At 44.1% G+C, this 18,493-nt stretch overlaps 1 protein-coding gene across 8 annotated transcripts in view; it reads left to right on the forward strand.

Annotated features, from left to right (window-relative positions):
- Positions 1–206: 206 nt before the first annotated feature.
- Positions 207–18,493, forward strand: part of PRIMPOL (primase and DNA directed polymerase) — a 34,850-nt gene continuing 16,563 nt past the window's right edge. For 4 of the 8 annotated variants that reach the window (XR_015057758.1, XR_015057759.1, XM_085879689.1 and 1 more), the window contains exons 1-7: positions 501–698; positions 8,443–8,628; positions 9,292–9,416; positions 9,619–9,748; positions 13,452–13,599; positions 16,280–16,385; positions 16,477–16,943. Coding sequence is in view for 6 of the 8 variants with exons in the window: in XM_085879689.1 (XP_085735815.1) it covers positions 654–698; positions 8,443–8,628; positions 9,292–9,416; positions 9,619–9,748; positions 13,452–13,599; positions 16,280–16,385; positions 16,477–16,943 (1,207 nt within the window). In the remaining 2 variants the exon portion in view is untranslated. Of the gene's footprint in view, positions 303–339; positions 364–498; positions 699–6,560; positions 8,181–8,442; positions 8,629–9,291; positions 9,417–9,618; positions 9,749–13,451; positions 13,600–16,279; positions 16,386–16,476; positions 16,944–18,493 lie in introns of those variants that run through there. The other 4 variants (XM_085879692.1, XM_085879691.1, XM_085879687.1 and 1 more) reach the window with 4 other exon arrangements.

Below are 18,493 nucleotides of genomic sequence, written 5' to 3' on the forward strand. Positions count from 1 at the left end.
CCGAAGCGCAATTTCACGTTTTGAGGGAGATTAGACTGGAAATGAGATTGTGAGTGAGGCTGAGGGCGGTGCGACTGATCTCAATGCTGACTGGACAGTGCACGACGCTCATTCGTTGAAGCCATTGTCGGCCATGTTTGTTCACCCATGTTTGTTCACCCATGTTTGTTCACCCATGTTTGTTCTTGCTTTGGACCAACTCCACCATTTTTGTGAAGATCTTTGAATCAAGCAAGACGCTTGCTAAGCGATATCAAGCCGCTTGATAACGGAACGCACCGCTCGTCTCTCCCCCTCTTGACGTTTGTGGAACCGTTTTTTTTTTTTTTTACCTCGTTACGATTGTTGGTGTCTACGTTTCAGGTATCGCAATTTGATTGGGTGAAATGAAGCCTGATTGAAGTATAGTCTTGTTTTATATCCGACAACAATCGGTTCATTGTTCAAAAATATATAAACGGGAATTAATATACAAGTGGTGTATCTAGATCCTTGTAGATCGGCATGAATTTTACAAAAGGACAAACGAGAGAAAAAAAAAATCTCGTTTGGGGCGTTCGGGGAGTTTATGAAATTGCGCGGGAAACTGCCTGTGGTGATCCGTTTGCGGGTGGTTGGTACCACGTGCTTGTGGTTGTGCAGGTCGTTGTCTCATGCCGACGATGAACGGCTCATCAGTTGATTCTGATCCACACGAGGTGAGTGTGATGGGTTATCCTGCTCGAGATAATCGTTTAATCGTTTTGTCAGGGTCAAACGATGTCGTATCATTCATATACGTTCATACACGACACGCAGAACAATGACCAACTCGTCCGTCCCTCTTTTGCTCTGACGAAGGGTGAACGTCCGAAACGTCAGCTTCTTGTTTTCCTGAGCGGGCGGGGTTCACGGGGTAAACAATATGGACACGACAGGGACTTTCAGGAAGGAAAGCAGGGAATTTAAAGGAGGTGGGTTTGGGGTGGATTAATGGGGGTAGAAAAGATCAAGGATTTGGATGGGGGAAGATAAGAGGTGGTGATGAACGGCTGTTTTGAACACCTGGAGGGAAGAGGGGGATTGAAGACGGTGTGGGAGTTTGTTCCAAAGGTGGGAAAAAGAGGAATGAAAGAGTGAAGGTGAGCAGTGATTCTTGATTTTGGTAGTTTAAGCAGAAGGGGGTTGCTGGCGGACCTTGAGCGCCCTGCGGAAATATAGGGGGGGGGGGGAGACCAGAGAGGAGACGGTAGAAGACAGAAAGACCACCGACCTGCCTGCGGTGAGAGGCCCAAAGACTCGGCCTCATCGCGGGAGATACCAATGATCCGAAATGCCTTGGTTTCCATGGCGTGAAGCCGAGGAAGGTGTGAGGCAGGAGCACCAGCCCACAGGGCAGAGCAGTACTCCATCAGGCTACGGATGGAAGCTTTGTGAGAAACCATTATCTAAAAAGGATTACCTGGTTGTGCCTCCGTCAGAGAATTTGTGATAACTTTAAAAACTAGATGGTAGTCATGGAATACTTACCCCGCACCGTCTTGAGAAGGACTTGGAACGAGCCAACTCTTCTGGCGGCAAGCTTGTAATTGCATCCATCTCCACATCTGATGGTAAATGTAAATGTGTACAAATTGTACTTTTTGAAAAATCTGCGAAAGAGTACATTCATAAACCTTTACAAAATGGCATTTATTCTTGTTCTCGAGCATTTTCATGTCTTTCGATCTGTCCAGCTGTTGTGGAGAAGATTTTTGAAGGATTTCTTTAAAAAAAAAATGTGTATATATATATATATATATATATATATATATATATATATATATATATATATATATATATATATATATATATGGCTGCTGAACCACATGACCGATGCTGTCATCAATTTTTTTCTGTTGATCAATTTATCCGTAGATGACCCTCAAAAGTGTTCACAGTCATCGGATGTAGCGTTCTACGTAACGTAATTTTGACTTTATAACAAAGGCACCTTTGACATCATAAAAATAAAATCGCACTCATTTCCCATGGTGAGTACTTGACGGGTGACAAGTTTCATTTTTTTTTCCATGGAGCAGTTTTGGAGATACAGAGATCCAACGTTTCTCCTTTTTTCCAACAATGGCTGCCACACCATGTGACCTATGATGTCATAATTATCATTAAAACATTCTACATGAGTTGTCGCACATATGGTGAAAATTTTGTGTCGATCCGATGAGCGGTTGCAGAGAAAAGGGAATAACAAAATGGAGACACGTTCTGTACATACATACGTACGCGACCGATTGCATAACCCTACTTTTCGCTTCGTGCGCACGTTCATAGAGGGTTCATAGATTCAACTACATTCAACATTCAACGAGACCTAGAGGGTTCATAGAACACGATACCCCGCACAGGCAACCCACCTCGTGGTATTCATTGGCATTATAGGGGCTGAACTGAAGATTCCAAGATGTTAAGTCAACACCGGGCTTATTTTCCTGTATGAAGAACATAAAATAAAGTTTATTTTCTTTACTTATTAAGATCATGAAATTTACCTTTAATAATAATGATGATAAACTTGATCCAATAATGCGATGTTGATTATGGTGACGATAAAGACGAGCTGATGGTGATGATGATGTTGGGAGGTTTGAGGGGATTATTGTGTTGATGGCCCATGTTAATTCAGTGAATACATGTGGAAAATAATTCTCCAACCCGCGAATATTTGAGCACATTGACCATTTGTTTTTTTGATCTGTAAATCTTGCCTCGATAAATTCATCGCGATGTAGCAAATCTGTGAAGGGCAAACCCACAAACGGCAAGGACCTCTGTCTGTCCTGTCTTTCAGTTTTGATAAAATAAGAATTTTAAAGATCGTTAGAGAAATCTGGAAATTTTGGTGCTCCTGAAGCAGTCTTACACCCAACCACCCTTATGCACTGGAAGAAGCCAGGACATCGTAATTTAGGAAATGGAGGCGTTATTGATCGGTATGTAGCCATTATGGTGGCCTCTTCTTAATCCCAATATGCATGCCACACCCTCTAATCGTCTAATGCAATATGTATGTATGTATATATATATATATATATATATATATATATATATATATATATATATATATATATATATATATATATATATATATATATATATAATGACCTACCCACATCTCTCAGAACTCTGAGAAGGGTTCGAAACAGCGTTAGCACTTATCTTGTGTAGGTCTTTTTGGGTTACTTTATGCAGCGACTTTGGCTCGAGGAGTGTGGGAGGGGTCAATCATATAGTGTATATGTATATGTATATATATATATATATATATATATATATATATATATATATATATATATATATATACACACACGAGGTCCGTCTAAAAAGTAACGGGACTGACTTCACAGAAATTTTATTCCAAAAAATATATTGAAATCACAGCTTGTCCCCTTCAAAAGTTCCCCTCCAGTCTCACACACTTGTCCATCCTCTTCTTCGATGCATCCCCGGAAGGCTTCTTCTGGAATCATCCGTAGCTCTGTCATCAGGGCCCTTTTGATGGCCTCCACATCAGGAAATCAGGTCCCCTTTATCACCCCCTTGAGCTTGGGGAATAGGAAAAAATCACGAGGGGCCAAGTCTGGCGTATATGGGAGTTGCTCCAGAGTTGGCACGTTCCTCTCCGCTAGAAACTTTCAGATGCTCAGGGCACTGTGAGCAGGGGTGTTGTCATGGTGGAGCACCCAGGCGTTGTTCTCCCACAGATCCCTCCTCTCGTCCCAGACTGATCTCATGAGGCGCCGGAGGATCTCCTTGTACACGTATTGATTCACTGTTTGACCCTGTGGTAGAAATTCGAAGTGGACGTTGCCCTTGATGTCAAAAAACGCGATGAGCATCACCTTGACCTTCGACTTTGACATCCTTGCTTTCTTTGGTCTTGGTGATGGCGGACTTTTCCACTGACGACTCTGCCGTTTGGTCTCGGGATCTTATTCGAATATCCACGATTCATCGCCAGTCATGACTCTGCCGAGCAGGTCTGGATCGTCCTCGTGGTGCTCGATAATGTCTTGACAGACAGTGACTCTTTTCTGTTTCTGGTCCTCGGATAACAGCTTGTGGACCATCTTTGCGCACACATTGCGCATTTCGAGATTTTCAGTGATGATGCTCCAGACAGTGTCCTTGTTGATGGAAAGTTCCTCAGTAATCATCCACACCGTAAGTCGAAGATCTGCACGTACCATCTGCTTCATACGCTCTATGTTGTCCGCCGTTCTGCTCGTTGAAGGTCTTCCAGACCGTGGATCATCTTCAACCTCCTCCCGTCCCCCTTTGAACCTCTTGTGCCATTCAAATGCATGTGTACGTGACATCGTTTCTTCCCCGTAGACTTGCTTCAGCATTGCGAAGGATTCGGAAGGTGTTTTGCCAAGCTTGGCAAGAAACTTCAGATTGGCTCTCTGTTCACGACTCATCGTGCGACTACTCAGACGAGATAACGTGTAAAGCAAGACCTGCAAAAAATCACACAATGAGCACAGTCAACCATCACCCATCATATATATTGCTGGAATGTTGCGAAAGACTGTAATGCAACCCGTTCATTCAGTCCCATTACTTTATAGACGGACCTCGTGTGTGTGTGTGTATATATATATATATATATATATATATATATATATATATATATATATATATATATATATATATATATATATATATATATATATATATATATTGTTACGTTTGAGGGGGGGTGTGCATTCGAAGGGTAATTAGGATGTTTAATTAGGTATGCCATGCTGTTCGAGTTTACCAGGATCTTGATGTAATAAGTAGCAATTCAGTGGTGATAAGTTGTCTAGTAAATGTCCATTTCTTCAAGGGGGAAATGATAATTGTCACTTAATTAGATAGGGACACGGGATAGGGTAAGTGTGTCTGCGTAAACCCCTTTTAGTATTCTCTGGAGGCTTGCCGTGACGTCACAGGACAGTGCTGCGGATGGCTCCGCCCCGTGATCACGATTGGCGGAAGGCGACGGCGGTGGGCCAATAAAACGGCTCGATTGGAAGTGACGAGGACGGGAGGATAAAAAGGTTCTGTTCGGGGTCGAAAAGGGAAGAGGAAGAAGATCGGGACAGAAAGACCGTTTTTGGGGTGGAGGTTGTTGTGCTGGGAGCGTGCTTGTTGTTGCGCTGATTCGGCCCTGGTTTCATCGTGTCTTGTAGCCTTGCTGAGCCTCGTGCCTCACTTTGGTTGGCTCTGGGGTTCTGCTGGCTCGGAGTACGGGGTCGAACGGCGGGCGGACCTGCCTCCCTCTCCTGCTTGCAATTTGGCGCCAGAACTGGTTCCCTGGCGGCTGTGAGTGGACTTGGGCCAAGACCAGGAGGTCGACAGCACCACGGTTTCTCCTGCCCCCCCCTGACGAGAGCAAGGCCAGCTCGTCCAACGCCAATCCAAGGACTGTTGCGTCCACACCATGGTCCAGCCTGACCACCAGTAATAGCTACGTTGTGTGTGTGTGTGTGTGTGTGTGTGTGTGTGTGTGTGTGTGTGTGTGTGTGTGTGTGTGTGTGTGTGTGTGTGTGTGTGTGTGTGTGTGTGTGTGTGTGTGTGTGTGTGTGTGTGTGTGTAATAGCTACGTTGTGTGTGTGTGTGTGTGTGTGTGTGTGTGTGTGTGTGTGTGTGTGTGTGTGTGTGTGTATGTGTGTGTACCTGGCGCCTTCCAGGGTTTGAGATTTGTATGTTCATTGGAATTGTCTGTGTTTTCCCCACGCCCGATCCCACACCATCCCGTCGAATCGCCCCGGATCCCTCTTCTTGCCGAGTCTTGTTATTTCTGGTTAGAGAAATAAACGTTATCAACTCGGTGAAAAGTGACTCGTGCCACCTTCCTCGTCCCGTTTGCGGTAGAGCGATTAGAACCGCCATCTTTGGGTTATAAAAATAAACCGCCTCCATCGTTTCGGCTCATTCTACGTTCGCGGGACTGTTCAAGTCCCGTGGACGTCACTATATATATATATATATATATATATATATATATATATATATATATATATATATATATATATATATATATATATATATATATATATATATATATATATATATATACATATATATATATATATACATACATAAGAGACTGGTGTTGGCGCAGTGGTTAGGGCAGCGGCTTGGGATCCAAAAGGTCCCGAGTTCAAGCCCCGTTGGGCCACTGAATTAATACACCAGGGGGTTGACTCAGCCTGTCATCCTTCCGAGGTTGGCGAAATGAGTACCAGTGTACTGGGCCGGTGTATACCCCGGTTAAAATAGGTGTACCATATCCCTGTGTCGTAAGAGACGACCAGGGTTGCGTCAGGAAGGGCATCCGGCGTAAAACATGTGCCAAATCACAATGCGGATCATACGGATGATCCGCTGTGGCGACCCCTAACGGGAGCAGCCGAAGGAAGAAGAAGAAGACATACATACATACATACATACATACATACATACATACATACATGTAGCATGGTTCTTGGAAGTATTATGATGGACATTTGCTTTATCGTCTTTAAGTATATAATCTTATATATTATTTCTGAGTTTGTGGATTCGTGTCGCGCTATCTTCGACTTTGTTCTGCGCTCCAGTAACGTGATATTCGGCTTACATTATCTCAAAGACCATATGAGGTGCATGGTACAAAAAAAAAGTAAATAAAATGGTTCTGAAACGGTGAAGTCGTATTCCACTTACTGCATTAAAGTAAAATTACGACTGATACTCTGCATCAGTTCCTTTCTCAAACACACCCACCCCAACATGTCGCGCAGAGCACGGGTTATGTTAGTTCAATATAAATAAAGGTTGAAAGAGGTCTGAAGGCATATAAATATTGGTTTACCACCATTTTACAAGTGTATTGCATCACCCCATCTAACATGTTGCATTCGGTCTTCCTGCCTGTTGTTTATGTCCTTTATAACGTCGTTCCAGTAAGTTTCCTGTTTGGAATGGTTTTCAATTTTGTTTGACTGCCACACAGACAGAGTAACCTAATTGCTATATCTCATTCCTTTCTGTGCGATCTGGACAAATTCAGAGCTGAAGTACTGCTGCAGGTTCGTTTTCTGATTCGTGTTCAAAATCTAACATTCAATTCAAATGGACTTGCTCCTTCATCATAAACTCACGTTTTGTCGACAGACAGAGTTAACCAATAGCTTAACCCTGCTTTTCGCTTCATGCCCGCAGGGTAAAAATCATTTCTGTTATTAAACTAAATAAATGTTGTTCATCTTGATTAAATAATAAATGCAATTGTAACCCTCCAAGTGAGATTCGTGTGAAAATAGTTACGTAAACCCATTGAAAAGAAATGAAAGAATGTTTTAAATCTTAATGTAGGTATGAAAGTCCGTTGTTTTTTATTTTATTTTTAAACCTCTCGATTTGAGAAATCGTGTGTGTTTTGTGTGCAATGTCGAACAATACATTACATCATTGTGTTCAGCACACTGGCAAGGTCAGCAAAAGGATTTGGCATAGATTGTTACTCCTTGGACCTTCTGAGTCACTGCTTGTTTGATAGACTTTTTATGAATCTGACACGTAGCGATAAGGACATTACAGAGCAATAAAAGTGGGAAAAGACCCTTGCTCCCATCCTTTTTTGTTGCTTCAGCATCCCAACACTGCCACAACGAAGAATTGCACAATTTGCTGAGCACTCACAAAATAGAATTTGCTTTACATGGAGGGCTGGTGCACAAGTGATGGGGACCAAAGGGGTACTTTGTGGGGGAGGGTGGGTACCAAAGAAGCGGAAGCAGTGGTGGTGAAATGGTATCAAGGTTGGGGAAGGGGCAAGGGGTGGAGGTGGAGGATGAGCAGAGAGAGGCAGATGTGGCGAAGAAGTAACATCTTCAAATTTTGACTTCTGAAAGTATAAGGGCAATGGAGTGTTCGAAAAATGTGATTGCACAATTTTAGGGGATTTTTACTTTTGGTTGGCAGGGTACTGTCGTTTCCAGCAATTAGTACATCGAGCCAACAGGCTCCTGGCACATTTACCAGGGAGGTAAGCGTCTCTGTCTGGGAGTCCAAGTCCCTGTGAGGATCTCTACGGGCGAGGGGAAGGGGGCAAGTCGCTATGAGGGTCGTTTGCTGGGGAGACCAAGTCCTGCCAAGGTCTTCAACATGGGGTAAAGCTCCTGTAAGGGGGCTACAAAGCAGCTAAATCCTGGTAAAGGGTCTACCAGGGGCCTGTGTTGGTGCTTTGACCAGGGGGACAACCTTTTAGTTTCCTTTATGCAAACACAATTGTGTGTGTGTGTGTGTGTGTGTGTGTGTGTGTGTGTGTGTGTGTGTGTGTGTGTGTGTGTGTGTGTGTGTGTGTGTGTGTGTGTGTGTGTGTGTGTGTGTGTGTGTGTGTGTGTGTGTGTGTGTGTGTGTGTTTACAAACAGCTCCAAGCGGCAGCATGGATCTCACGTTTGGCACGGATCACACAGCTTGAAGAGCATTTTCGTGCCCGTCCATTGAACACTCGTTATCTGCCACACCTCACCGAGCTGCACATGCCTCTGGCAACCTGGAAGGAGTTCCATCGTCAAGTTGATGCTCTGCACTATGCGCTGAATTGTGGCATCCAAGTGAGGCTTGCAGGCCATACAGATGTTGTGTAAGAGATGTATGATCTGAGATAAAGCAATTGGATGTTTTTTTTATTTTTGTACTAATGTTAATGAAAGAGAACGATGCTTGGCTCTCATTGATGTATCAGGTGGTGCTTCTGAAGTAATCTCTTATGTTGTGAAAATGTTTCACACTGCCCCTTAACTTACACTTTATTGGTTTGAACGGATGTCATGAATGTGATACCAAATGCAAACTGTCCAAATTCCAATGGAACTGCATATAGCCACAGCTGCCATAGAATGTGTTGCAAGCAGGGACCACGCATATTTGTGTTTCCACCTTTAGAAGAGACATTGACGTGGCTGAAACCACTGTGCTAATGCAAACAACGATGAAACCATCACTTCACTTGACACTTAGTAGTGTGATCCTGATCATATAACAGATTTCTTCAAACTGAATCTCCTTTCCTAATACAAGAAGTCACTTCCTCGTTTCTAACTGCCGTTGCATTGGCATGCGGTTGTTTTATTTGGTTTATCTTTTTGTTGGAATAGGAATTGCTTGCTGAGTGCTCAATAATAATTGTGTGTGTGTGTGTGTGTGTGTGTGTGTGTGTGTGTGTGTGTGTGTGTGTGTGTGTGTGTGTGTGTGTGTGTGTGTGTGTGTGTGCGCAGGGTGTGCACGTGTTTGCTTATGAACCCGAGGGAGAGAGTGTGGGACACAGTGGAATAAGGAAGTTTGTTGCAACAACATACACAGAATTCTGGCATTACTACCATCTACGCTGTGCCTGTCCAAGGTTCCAGATTTTGAAAGAAGTTACTTTATTGGTTTTGCGGTTTCATTTACTTATTTATTCATTTATTTGTTGTCTGGCAAGTGTTTGGGTCGAAAGGTTTTTGCATATCAGCACAGAAACTTCATCAGAAAAGGAAAAACCGTGTTGAAAGGAATTGAACGCGGGTGAAAGTGGTGAGTGAGTTTTCAGCATTGTGTTTCAGGACAGTTCCATATCACTACTACGAAGTTATCCCAGAGGAATCGCCCTGTAAACTCTACCTGGATGTGGAGTTTTATTATGAAGCCAACCCAGGAAAAGATGGACCAGCTTTGACCTCTTTCCTTATTGAAGTGTGTACCAGTGCACACACGGGAAACACAAACGCATACATATTTCCTTTTGCACCGGTTATCACATTGCACTGATTGGTGTACATTGCATTGTGCAAGATCATGGGACGTCCTTTTGTCTTTGGTCACATGATCCTTCGTGAGCAGAGCGAGGCAACACGGGCTCATTTGTTTGTGGATATTTTTGTTTTATGGCCATTTACCAACAGTTTTGTAATTTCAACAGGGATATTGGCTTTGAGTTACATCAGTATGCAAAATTTCAGCTTTATAGCCTACTTAAAAACCTTCAAAATCATTGTAATCTCCCACGATGAAGCTGAGTCTCTGGGCATATCACTTTCACGTAGCAGACACGTCGGTGGTTTTTGTCTTCTACCACCGACTTCTTGGTCTTGTACCCTCTGCACTCTCCATGCTCTTTCTACCCCCTTTACCCTCCCCTGGTTTCTGCAGGGTGCACATAGTCTGCCAGTTTCCCCTTCTGCTGAAACTTCCAAAATCCAGACTCACTCGCTGCTCACATCCACTTATTTGTTCCTCTTTTCTTCCCATCTCTGGGACCAACTTATTTGGTCTTTTCAATCTCATTCTTACCTCTCGGGCTTCAAGACAGCTGTTCACCAACATCTTAGGTCACCCCCCCCCATCGACAACCATTATCTTTTCTACTACTATAAACCCCCCTCAAGCCCACCTTTTTCTGCGTTTCCAGATTTTCCTTCCATTTTGGTAATTGAGAGTTGTGGCTGTTTCCATCTTGTTCACACCCCCTACGTCTTCCCCTCGCTCTCATTCTTCCCTGAATCCTATTTCTCCAAGTCTCTCTTTATTTTGTCCCTCAACCCTGATGCTGGTGGATCCCCTCTCTTTTTACTTTCCTTTTTGTTCTGTTACATCCTGATCTGTTCTGTGTTCGAACTCCAACACGATCCTCGACACTTAATTCAAAAAAACCCATTTGCATTCTATCAATTGTATGAACCCTGGACATTGGTACCAGATTTACATTTATGATATTATTATCATTTTCTATATTTTATCATCCAGTAGCTAAACATATTCTGGGGCACCCTCATATACCTGCACCCCGACTCCCTCAAAAATCTCGTTTCGCTTCACTTCCTTTACTTAATCATGAACACAAAACACTTCTATACCAATGTAATTGTCATTTTCATAGTGTTGACAAACCTTGGATGTGGTATGAATCTGTGCTTTGGAATTAATTTAAGATTTGCGTTGCATTCGGCTTTGGTGTACCGGCCACAGACAGGAATGACATGCTCGAGAGATGTTGGAAATGGTTTCTTCTTCTTTCGTAAGTAGCACATGGCTGCGAGTAGCATCATTGGCTGAGGGTGCAGCTGTGCTACTGATGCAATGTCCTCTGTTTGGAAGGGCAGGAATTTGGAATTTGTTCGGGGTGCCAGTGATAGCTCACCTACTCTTCGGGAACTATGCCATTGGATCTTCAACATCCACCAACTCATGCTGGCAGCTTTGACACCCAGTTTAACGTCCATGTGATGGCCGGCACACACATTGATTCCTTGTACTGCCTGTGAGATACCAGGATGATGGTTTGTAGCTGGGCCGAGATTCGAACCAAGGCTAGATGTTTCAAAGGCAAGTGTGCGTGGGCTACTTCTTGGCTATCCTGTCAGCCCTTAGGAATGGTTTAACTGTAGGTGATGCAATGCACTGCAGGAGACTTGAACGCACACATGGGAGTAATGGAACCAGGTGAAAACTGAAAAGGAATGTGATCGTAAATTCAGATGGGGAATGAGGAATAGAAATAGTAGAGACCTGGTAGAACTGGTGTTGAGAAACGGTTTAGCCATAGTTAAGTTTGTTCTTCCAGAAGCAGGAGAGCCACAAGATCACATACAGGAGTGGACAGTCCAAAACGGAATTGGATCCGATGGCAGTGAGAAAGCAACAGCTGTGGAGGATCAAGGACTGCAAGGCAATGGCAGGAGAGCATGTCATAACCCAGCACAAGCCTGTGGCGTTTGTTGTACACGTGCAGAAAAGGAAGGAAGTTCAGAGCATGGGCTGGAAGACTATCAAGTGGTGGAAGTGTAAAGATAATGTCACTGTTAGGGTGAGGATAATACATGATAAAGATAATACATGATCCGGTGAGGTGTAGAGGAATCGCGCTTCTCAGTCGTGTCATGAAGTTACTAGAAAGATTTCTAAATCGGAGGATAAGGGAATGGGTGGAGCAGGAGATAGGTGAAGAACAACAAACATTTAGAAAGGGTCGAGGGGTGATGGCTGGGATGTTTATGCTGAGAAAGTTGGTGGAGAAGAGGTTGGAGATGCAAGGTGAAATGCTATTTGGGTTTGTGGACCTTGAGAATGCTTATGACCCATCTTGAGAGAGATTAGGATGGCAACACTGGGATGGATGGGAGTAGTGGAAGCAGGAGGTCGGTTGGTGGAAGCTTTGTATGAGTGAACAAAAGGAAGAGTTTCAGTTGGTCATTGGTTGTCAGAAGATTTCAGCATGAACATTGAATGGAAACGAGGAAGTTCACACAGTCCACGACTGTTTATGATGGGAATGGAACTGGTGAGCAGGAGGCTTGGCAAGGGAAGCATTCTGAGAAAGAAAATACATGCAGACGATCTAGTTATTGTGGCAGAAAGCAGGATGGAAATTCAGGGGGTGCTGGAGGGGTTGAGGGATGCACTCGGGAGACATTGATTGAGGGTGAGGCTGGAGAAGACTGTGGTAATGTGGGCCAGACAGCGGAGAAAGGAAGTAAACATAAGTTTCGAGGGGAAGAAGAGTTGTGCAGTTAAAAAGTTTGAGGGACTGGTGGCAGACAGCAAAATATCAAGGAATCTGTTCTTGGGGAAAGGAAAGGGAAAGTTCTTGGGTCTTGTGTAATGCCAGCCTACCTTTATGGTCTCGAGATGGTGCCACTGACAGAGAAGCAACAATGGAGCCTGCAGGTCTGTGAAAACACCTGGTTCAGGAGGATAGTGGGAGTGAAGAGGGTGGACGGAAGAATGATGGACGAACTGTGGCAGGAGGTCGATGTGAGGATGAGCGTGACAGGGAGATTGGTAAATAGCCGGCTGAGGTGGTGTGGATGGAGGAGAGAGAATGGCAAAGAAAATGGACGGGTTGAGGGAGCAAGGTCGGAAGAGAAGTGGTGTACCTTGGTTGAGGTGGGAAGATTATGTGAAGAGGGATGCAAGTAAGGTGAGATAGTGGGCTCGGAATGTAGGGCAGTGGAGGAGTATTGTATAAAATGTGGAGCAGCCGCAACTTGGTCCCATTTGGCTTCATCCCTTAAAAAGGTAAAAGAGGATGAAGAAGAAGAAGAAGGATCATGCATTTGTTTGGTTTCATATTGGTTCATTGGAGGTGGTGTTATAATTCTTGCAGTTGTTTTTAATGAACTTTAATGCCTCTTTGTTTTAAGCTGCACACAATACCAGTAAAGTAAGCTGGCTATCTCAGAAAATCCTCCATACCACCACTTTTGCATTACAGATTATACATTACCCATCACCTTCCAGTTGGAGGTCCGCAATGCAGAGAAACAATACACCTGGATTTTTTTTTAAACAACATTAATTATTTAAAGCATTTTAAAACGTGCTTTTAAAAGTTTAAAAAAATTTTTTGTGTCGTTGCATGTAAAATATTAACTCTCATTTCCAATATTTGTCATTTCAGTACATATGTGCGAACTTGGTCACGACTTTTTCTCTGTCCATCTCTCGCCGAGATGTTCTTTCACTCGATTCCAGCTCTTCAACAAAGTTCAGCCGGCACCTGATTTTTCAATTGCCAGATTCCGCCTTCCGCAACAACCATCATGCAGGTTTGAAAGCTTTAAGCTTCTGTTGCTTGCACGAACCTACATCTTCAACTTTTTTTTTCTTCCAAGGCATGATTTCAAATTAACGAGTGGGATAACTTTTAAATTAATAAACTGTGTGAGGTTTGAGTCCACAGTCAGGCCATGCGGAGGGTCACGTATGTGGTCTTGACCATGTGGAGGGGGGTCGCGTCTTCAGTCATGGCTTGCCAGATGGGGCAATATGGGGTTTTTTTTGGGGGGGGTTCTTTCTGCCTTACGGCTACGGACTGCGTTCTTGGTTTTTCAGTGCCTGCTAGAGGGTGCCGTTGAAGTCAGTGTTCCCACAAGCTTGCTGCCTGAAAGTTGGAGACTCGAAGCTGGGTAGAGTGCCCTGGGATGCTGCATCATCTGACTGTGCATAATATTGGGTCCTCTTCTCTTCAAGTTTGCAACTGACCATCAGATTGGATTCCATCCCAGTCACTCAACTCTGAAGTATGCTTACGTTCCTCTCTCAGCAATATTTGGAGGTTCGCAACCTCAATCAAGTGGTTAGGACCATCTTCCTGGACATATGTTGGCCATTTTGTACAGACTGGCATCCTGCTTGGCTTGACAAGCTCCCTGATTATGGCCAAGAAGGCTGCTTTGATTCCTGGATTTCTGACTTCCTCCACTCTCACAGTCAATGTGTTGCCATCAATCGAACTCTCTCCTACCCTCTTCCATTGGAGGCTGGAGTTCCAACAGGCAGTGTGTTGGGCCCAGTGTTGTTCGTCATCTCTAGAAATGACCTATCCGATGCTTTCGAAAACCCTTTCTTCCTTTTTACAGATGGCTGCACATTGTGTCGTGCAGTACCCAATCCTCCTGCTAAGCAGACAGCAGCTTCGTCTCTCTGCTAATACAGAAAGGATTACACATTGGTGTAATAAATGTAACAAGTCCTTTAATCAGACTCCTTTAATGGATAGATCAGGTGTAATAGATAGAACATCTGCTCTTAGTCTGGGATTTTGACAGTTCAAACCTGGCTGAGGTGTACCAAAGTCTTTAAAGATGGTACGTGTTGCTTCCTTGCTTGACACCCAACATTTAAAAGGATAGAGCACGGACAAACAACCATAAGTTGGTTGTAATAGCACAGTCTTTGATGGGCCTAATAGCTTCCTCCTGTGTCAAAGTTCCTTGTAAGGGAACTTGTATTATTATTATTATTATTATTATTATTATTATTATTATTAATATTTACTGAAAGGTTGTTATTCATCTTTCGGCTGCTCCCGTTAGGGGTCGCCACAGCGGATCATCCATTATGATCCGCATACTGATTTGGCATAGGTTTTACGCCGGATGCCCTTCCTGACGCAACCCTGGTCGCCTCTTACGACACAGGGATAAGGATTGGGTTTCGCCATGATTCCGGGCTGCCCTACACCCTCTCATAGCACGGCCCAGTGCAGAGCTCCGGTCCTCAAGCGATCCTCCAACCCAAGCCTCCGAGTAGCCGGATTACAGGCGCACGCCACTACGCCCGGTAATATTTACTGAAAGGACCAACCATTATTATTATTATTTCTCCTATTATTACAATGATTACTTGCAAGCCTGGTGTTGGCTTAACAGTTAAGGTGGCTGGCTTAAGACTTTTGGGTCTTGAGTTTGAGCCCTTGTTTTCTGTTGAATTAACACCAGGTGGGGTTGACTCAGCTTGTCATCCTTCCGAGGTTGGCAAAATGAGTTCCAGTGTACTGGTAATAGAGGGCACTGCATCAGTGGCACAGCCACGTCCCCAGAAAATGATGAAAACCAGCAGCTACAGGCTGCACATGATGGCTATGATTACTCGCAAATGTATCTTTATGCCATTCAAAAGATAAAAAGGAAGAGATAGAGATAAGTATATTTCATGCTGTAGCTATTCTCCAAAAAGGTCATGAGGGCATCAAGCCCATTTTTGACTGTGATAAAACTTTGCCTTTTCAATGGCTTTGCCTTGCTGAGATTGAGGCTTTCTTAATTACATTTTTCTTCGATTTGGTCTTGTTTAATGTCCTTGTGTGACCTGTAGTGACAAACGTATTTTCACTTGCCAAGTCTGATCAAGATCAGACAAAAAGTCTCAAAGGAGTTCGCAAACGGACAGTTCACTGAATTCCAACAGATTGATAATTATCTATCACATCCATCAGGACCATACTCTGTGCATAGCGTTGGTGCTGCCTAAGCAGTCTCCTCGGCTATTGGGCACAATCCTGGAAGGGTCGCCACTCCAACACAGGATACCAGCAAGCTGGCACTCGTTTTGCCGACCTCGGAAGGATGACAGGCAGAGTTAACCCCACCTGGTATTAATTCAACAGCCAAGCAGGATTTGAACTCAGGACCCGAGGATCCCAAGCCCACCATCCTAACCATTGAGCCAACACCAGGCATATTGATAATGCAAAAGGATTTTAGTGTAGAAGGGAGTCCTGGAGAAGATTTTTACCACAATGGAAAGAGATGACATCCTTCAGGACCAGCATTTTAATGGATATTCAAACCGGGTGGAGATATGAAACATTTTGAGGATGGAAGTAGAAGAAGAGCCTTAAGATGAGGTCGGGGATGTTATGGGAAGGACATGGAATTGTGATTATAGATTGTAATATTTTGTGCAGAAGTAGAGTGTAAATTCTTTCCTTCCCATATCACCCAGGCCGTTTTCTGTCTGAAGTTCTCAGACCAGTTTTGAACCATGTGCGGACATCGAGGAATCGTCCCAGTAATTTAATGCGACAGGTTGACACTGAAGCACTTATCAAGTGAGAGACTTTCGATAATTTTAATTTTTCTATTTCAGAGGAAATATTGCAGATATTTTGTTTCGTGCAATGTTTGTCTCTTTTGTTGCAGCACTGATGATGATGTTTGCTTGCCATTTGGAGTTGATTGGGACAGACATGAATGCCCACCGGTTGCCGCAACCATTGGAGGACGAGCAGGAGAAACACGACAGAATGTGGTGAAGGTGGTGCAAGATGGGGGGAGTTTGGAGGAAGATGAGATTGAAATCTTGAACATGTTTGAAGATGAAACAGTCGATGGGACATCAGGCGATAGCGAATTGGTAAAAGAGCAGAAAGAGTTGAAAGAGAATAAGATGATTGTTCCATTCGAGAATAATGAAAAGGTTGGGGAATTTCAAGAATGGGATGAGTTTGATGAGGACGAGGTGAATCAGCTGCTGGAGGAAAAGGAACGGAGTTTCATCTCCATGGACAGTGAGAAGCTGCGTGATAGTCACGTTTCACGTGTTTGTGAGCTCCACGTGCTGGTGGTGAAAGACCGTGACGGGAAAGACACACTGGCTGTGGACATGGGTGAGTGGATGAATAAAAAACAGAAATGATGGTTGTGATAACGGGCTTCCCAAATGTTTTGAAGCACGATGTAATAAATTATAAGATGAAAGGAAAGATTATTTTAACTGGCTTATGAGCATATACATTAGGCATAGTAAAAGTTAGTTTCATTTGTACTTTAAATGAGTTGTTTGAAATTGCAAAGCCTTAACCTCTTCAATGTCAGGCAGAATAGTGTAGAGGCAATGCACTTACTTTGGAACAGTATACTCTGGGATCTGCCAGGTTGGTGCTTTACAGCCAGAGCAATACATCACTGTGTGCCATCCCTTGGATGGACATTAAGTTCAGTGTCTTGTCTGCTAACATGAGTTGGTGGACGTTGAAGATCCCACCCTATCCTTCGGAAAGAGGTGACAAATTATTGGCAGTACCTTCGCCAATGGCACCGTTTTGGCTGTGGTTGATCAGTGCCCCAGGCAAGATACTCTTGTAGTCTTGGGGGATTTCAAAGCATCGACTGGAACTGATAGGGATGGTTATGAGACGCGTGTTGATCCCCACGGGTCTGGAACTGTGAAGCAGAATAGCATGAAGTTCCTTGACTTTGCAAGAAGTCATGGACTTAGGGTGGCTGGTTCATGGTTTCAGTACCCACAGGCTCATCGCTGGACTTGGTATTCAAATGCTGGTGGTGTAGCAAAGGAGATTTACCATGTGCTGGTTGATGGTCGATGCAGGATGATCCAGAACTGCAGGGTCTACCAAAGTGCTTAGTCCCTCAATACTGACCACAAGCTTGTTGTAGCAACTCTGAAGTTGCAGTTTAAATCTGGGAGAATGGTACCATCCCAATCGATGCTGGATGTTGGCAAGCTTAAGGATGAGAGGGTGGCTGAAGAGTTCGCGAATAGACTGAGTGGGGATTTGGGGATCTGGGTGCTTTGGGGAATCCTGAAGAGTTGTGGAGTGCCTTCAAGACCACCATCCTTGATGTTGCCAGTGGATGTCTTGGAACTCACCAGAGGGTGAAGAAGAATTTTGTCTCGATGGACACTGGGTACCATTGAACGTAGTCACAGGGCCAGGCAGAAAGACAGAGCTGAGCTGCTCAGAGAATTGAGGTGTAAAACTGTATGTTTGCTGAGGGTGGACAAGGAGGCCTATGAGTGGGGAATCTGTGAGGGGGTAGAGCATCACCTGTGGTCAAGTGATTCTCGACCTTCTTATAGGGGAATTTGCGCATTGCGTTCCTCCAAGCCCATCCCGCGGTGTACTGCAGTTGGAGCGGAGGGTGGTGGACTCTTGATGGAGGAGTCCAAAGTGAAGGCCCACTGGACTGGTTACTTTCAGCGGCTGTACCAGATTGATCCACCAGCTGTTGAGTTGGATGTCAGGGGTGTTGCTATCCCTATTGCTTACCCTCCAATAAACTGTGATCCACCTTCATTTGTGGAAACACAGGCTGCGGTGAACCAGTTGAAATGGGGTGAAGCTCCTGGGATCTGTGGCATCCAAGCTGAACTTCTCAAGTAGAAATGCTGCACTCATGTCATTGCATACAGTTC

Source organism: Eptatretus burgeri, chromosome 4, assembly GCF_056783735.1.
Source record: "Eptatretus burgeri isolate ZD-2024b chromosome 4, Ebu_testis_v1, whole genome shotgun sequence".
NCBI classification, from domain to species: Eukaryota; Metazoa; Chordata; class Myxini; order Myxiniformes; family Myxinidae; genus Eptatretus; species Eptatretus burgeri.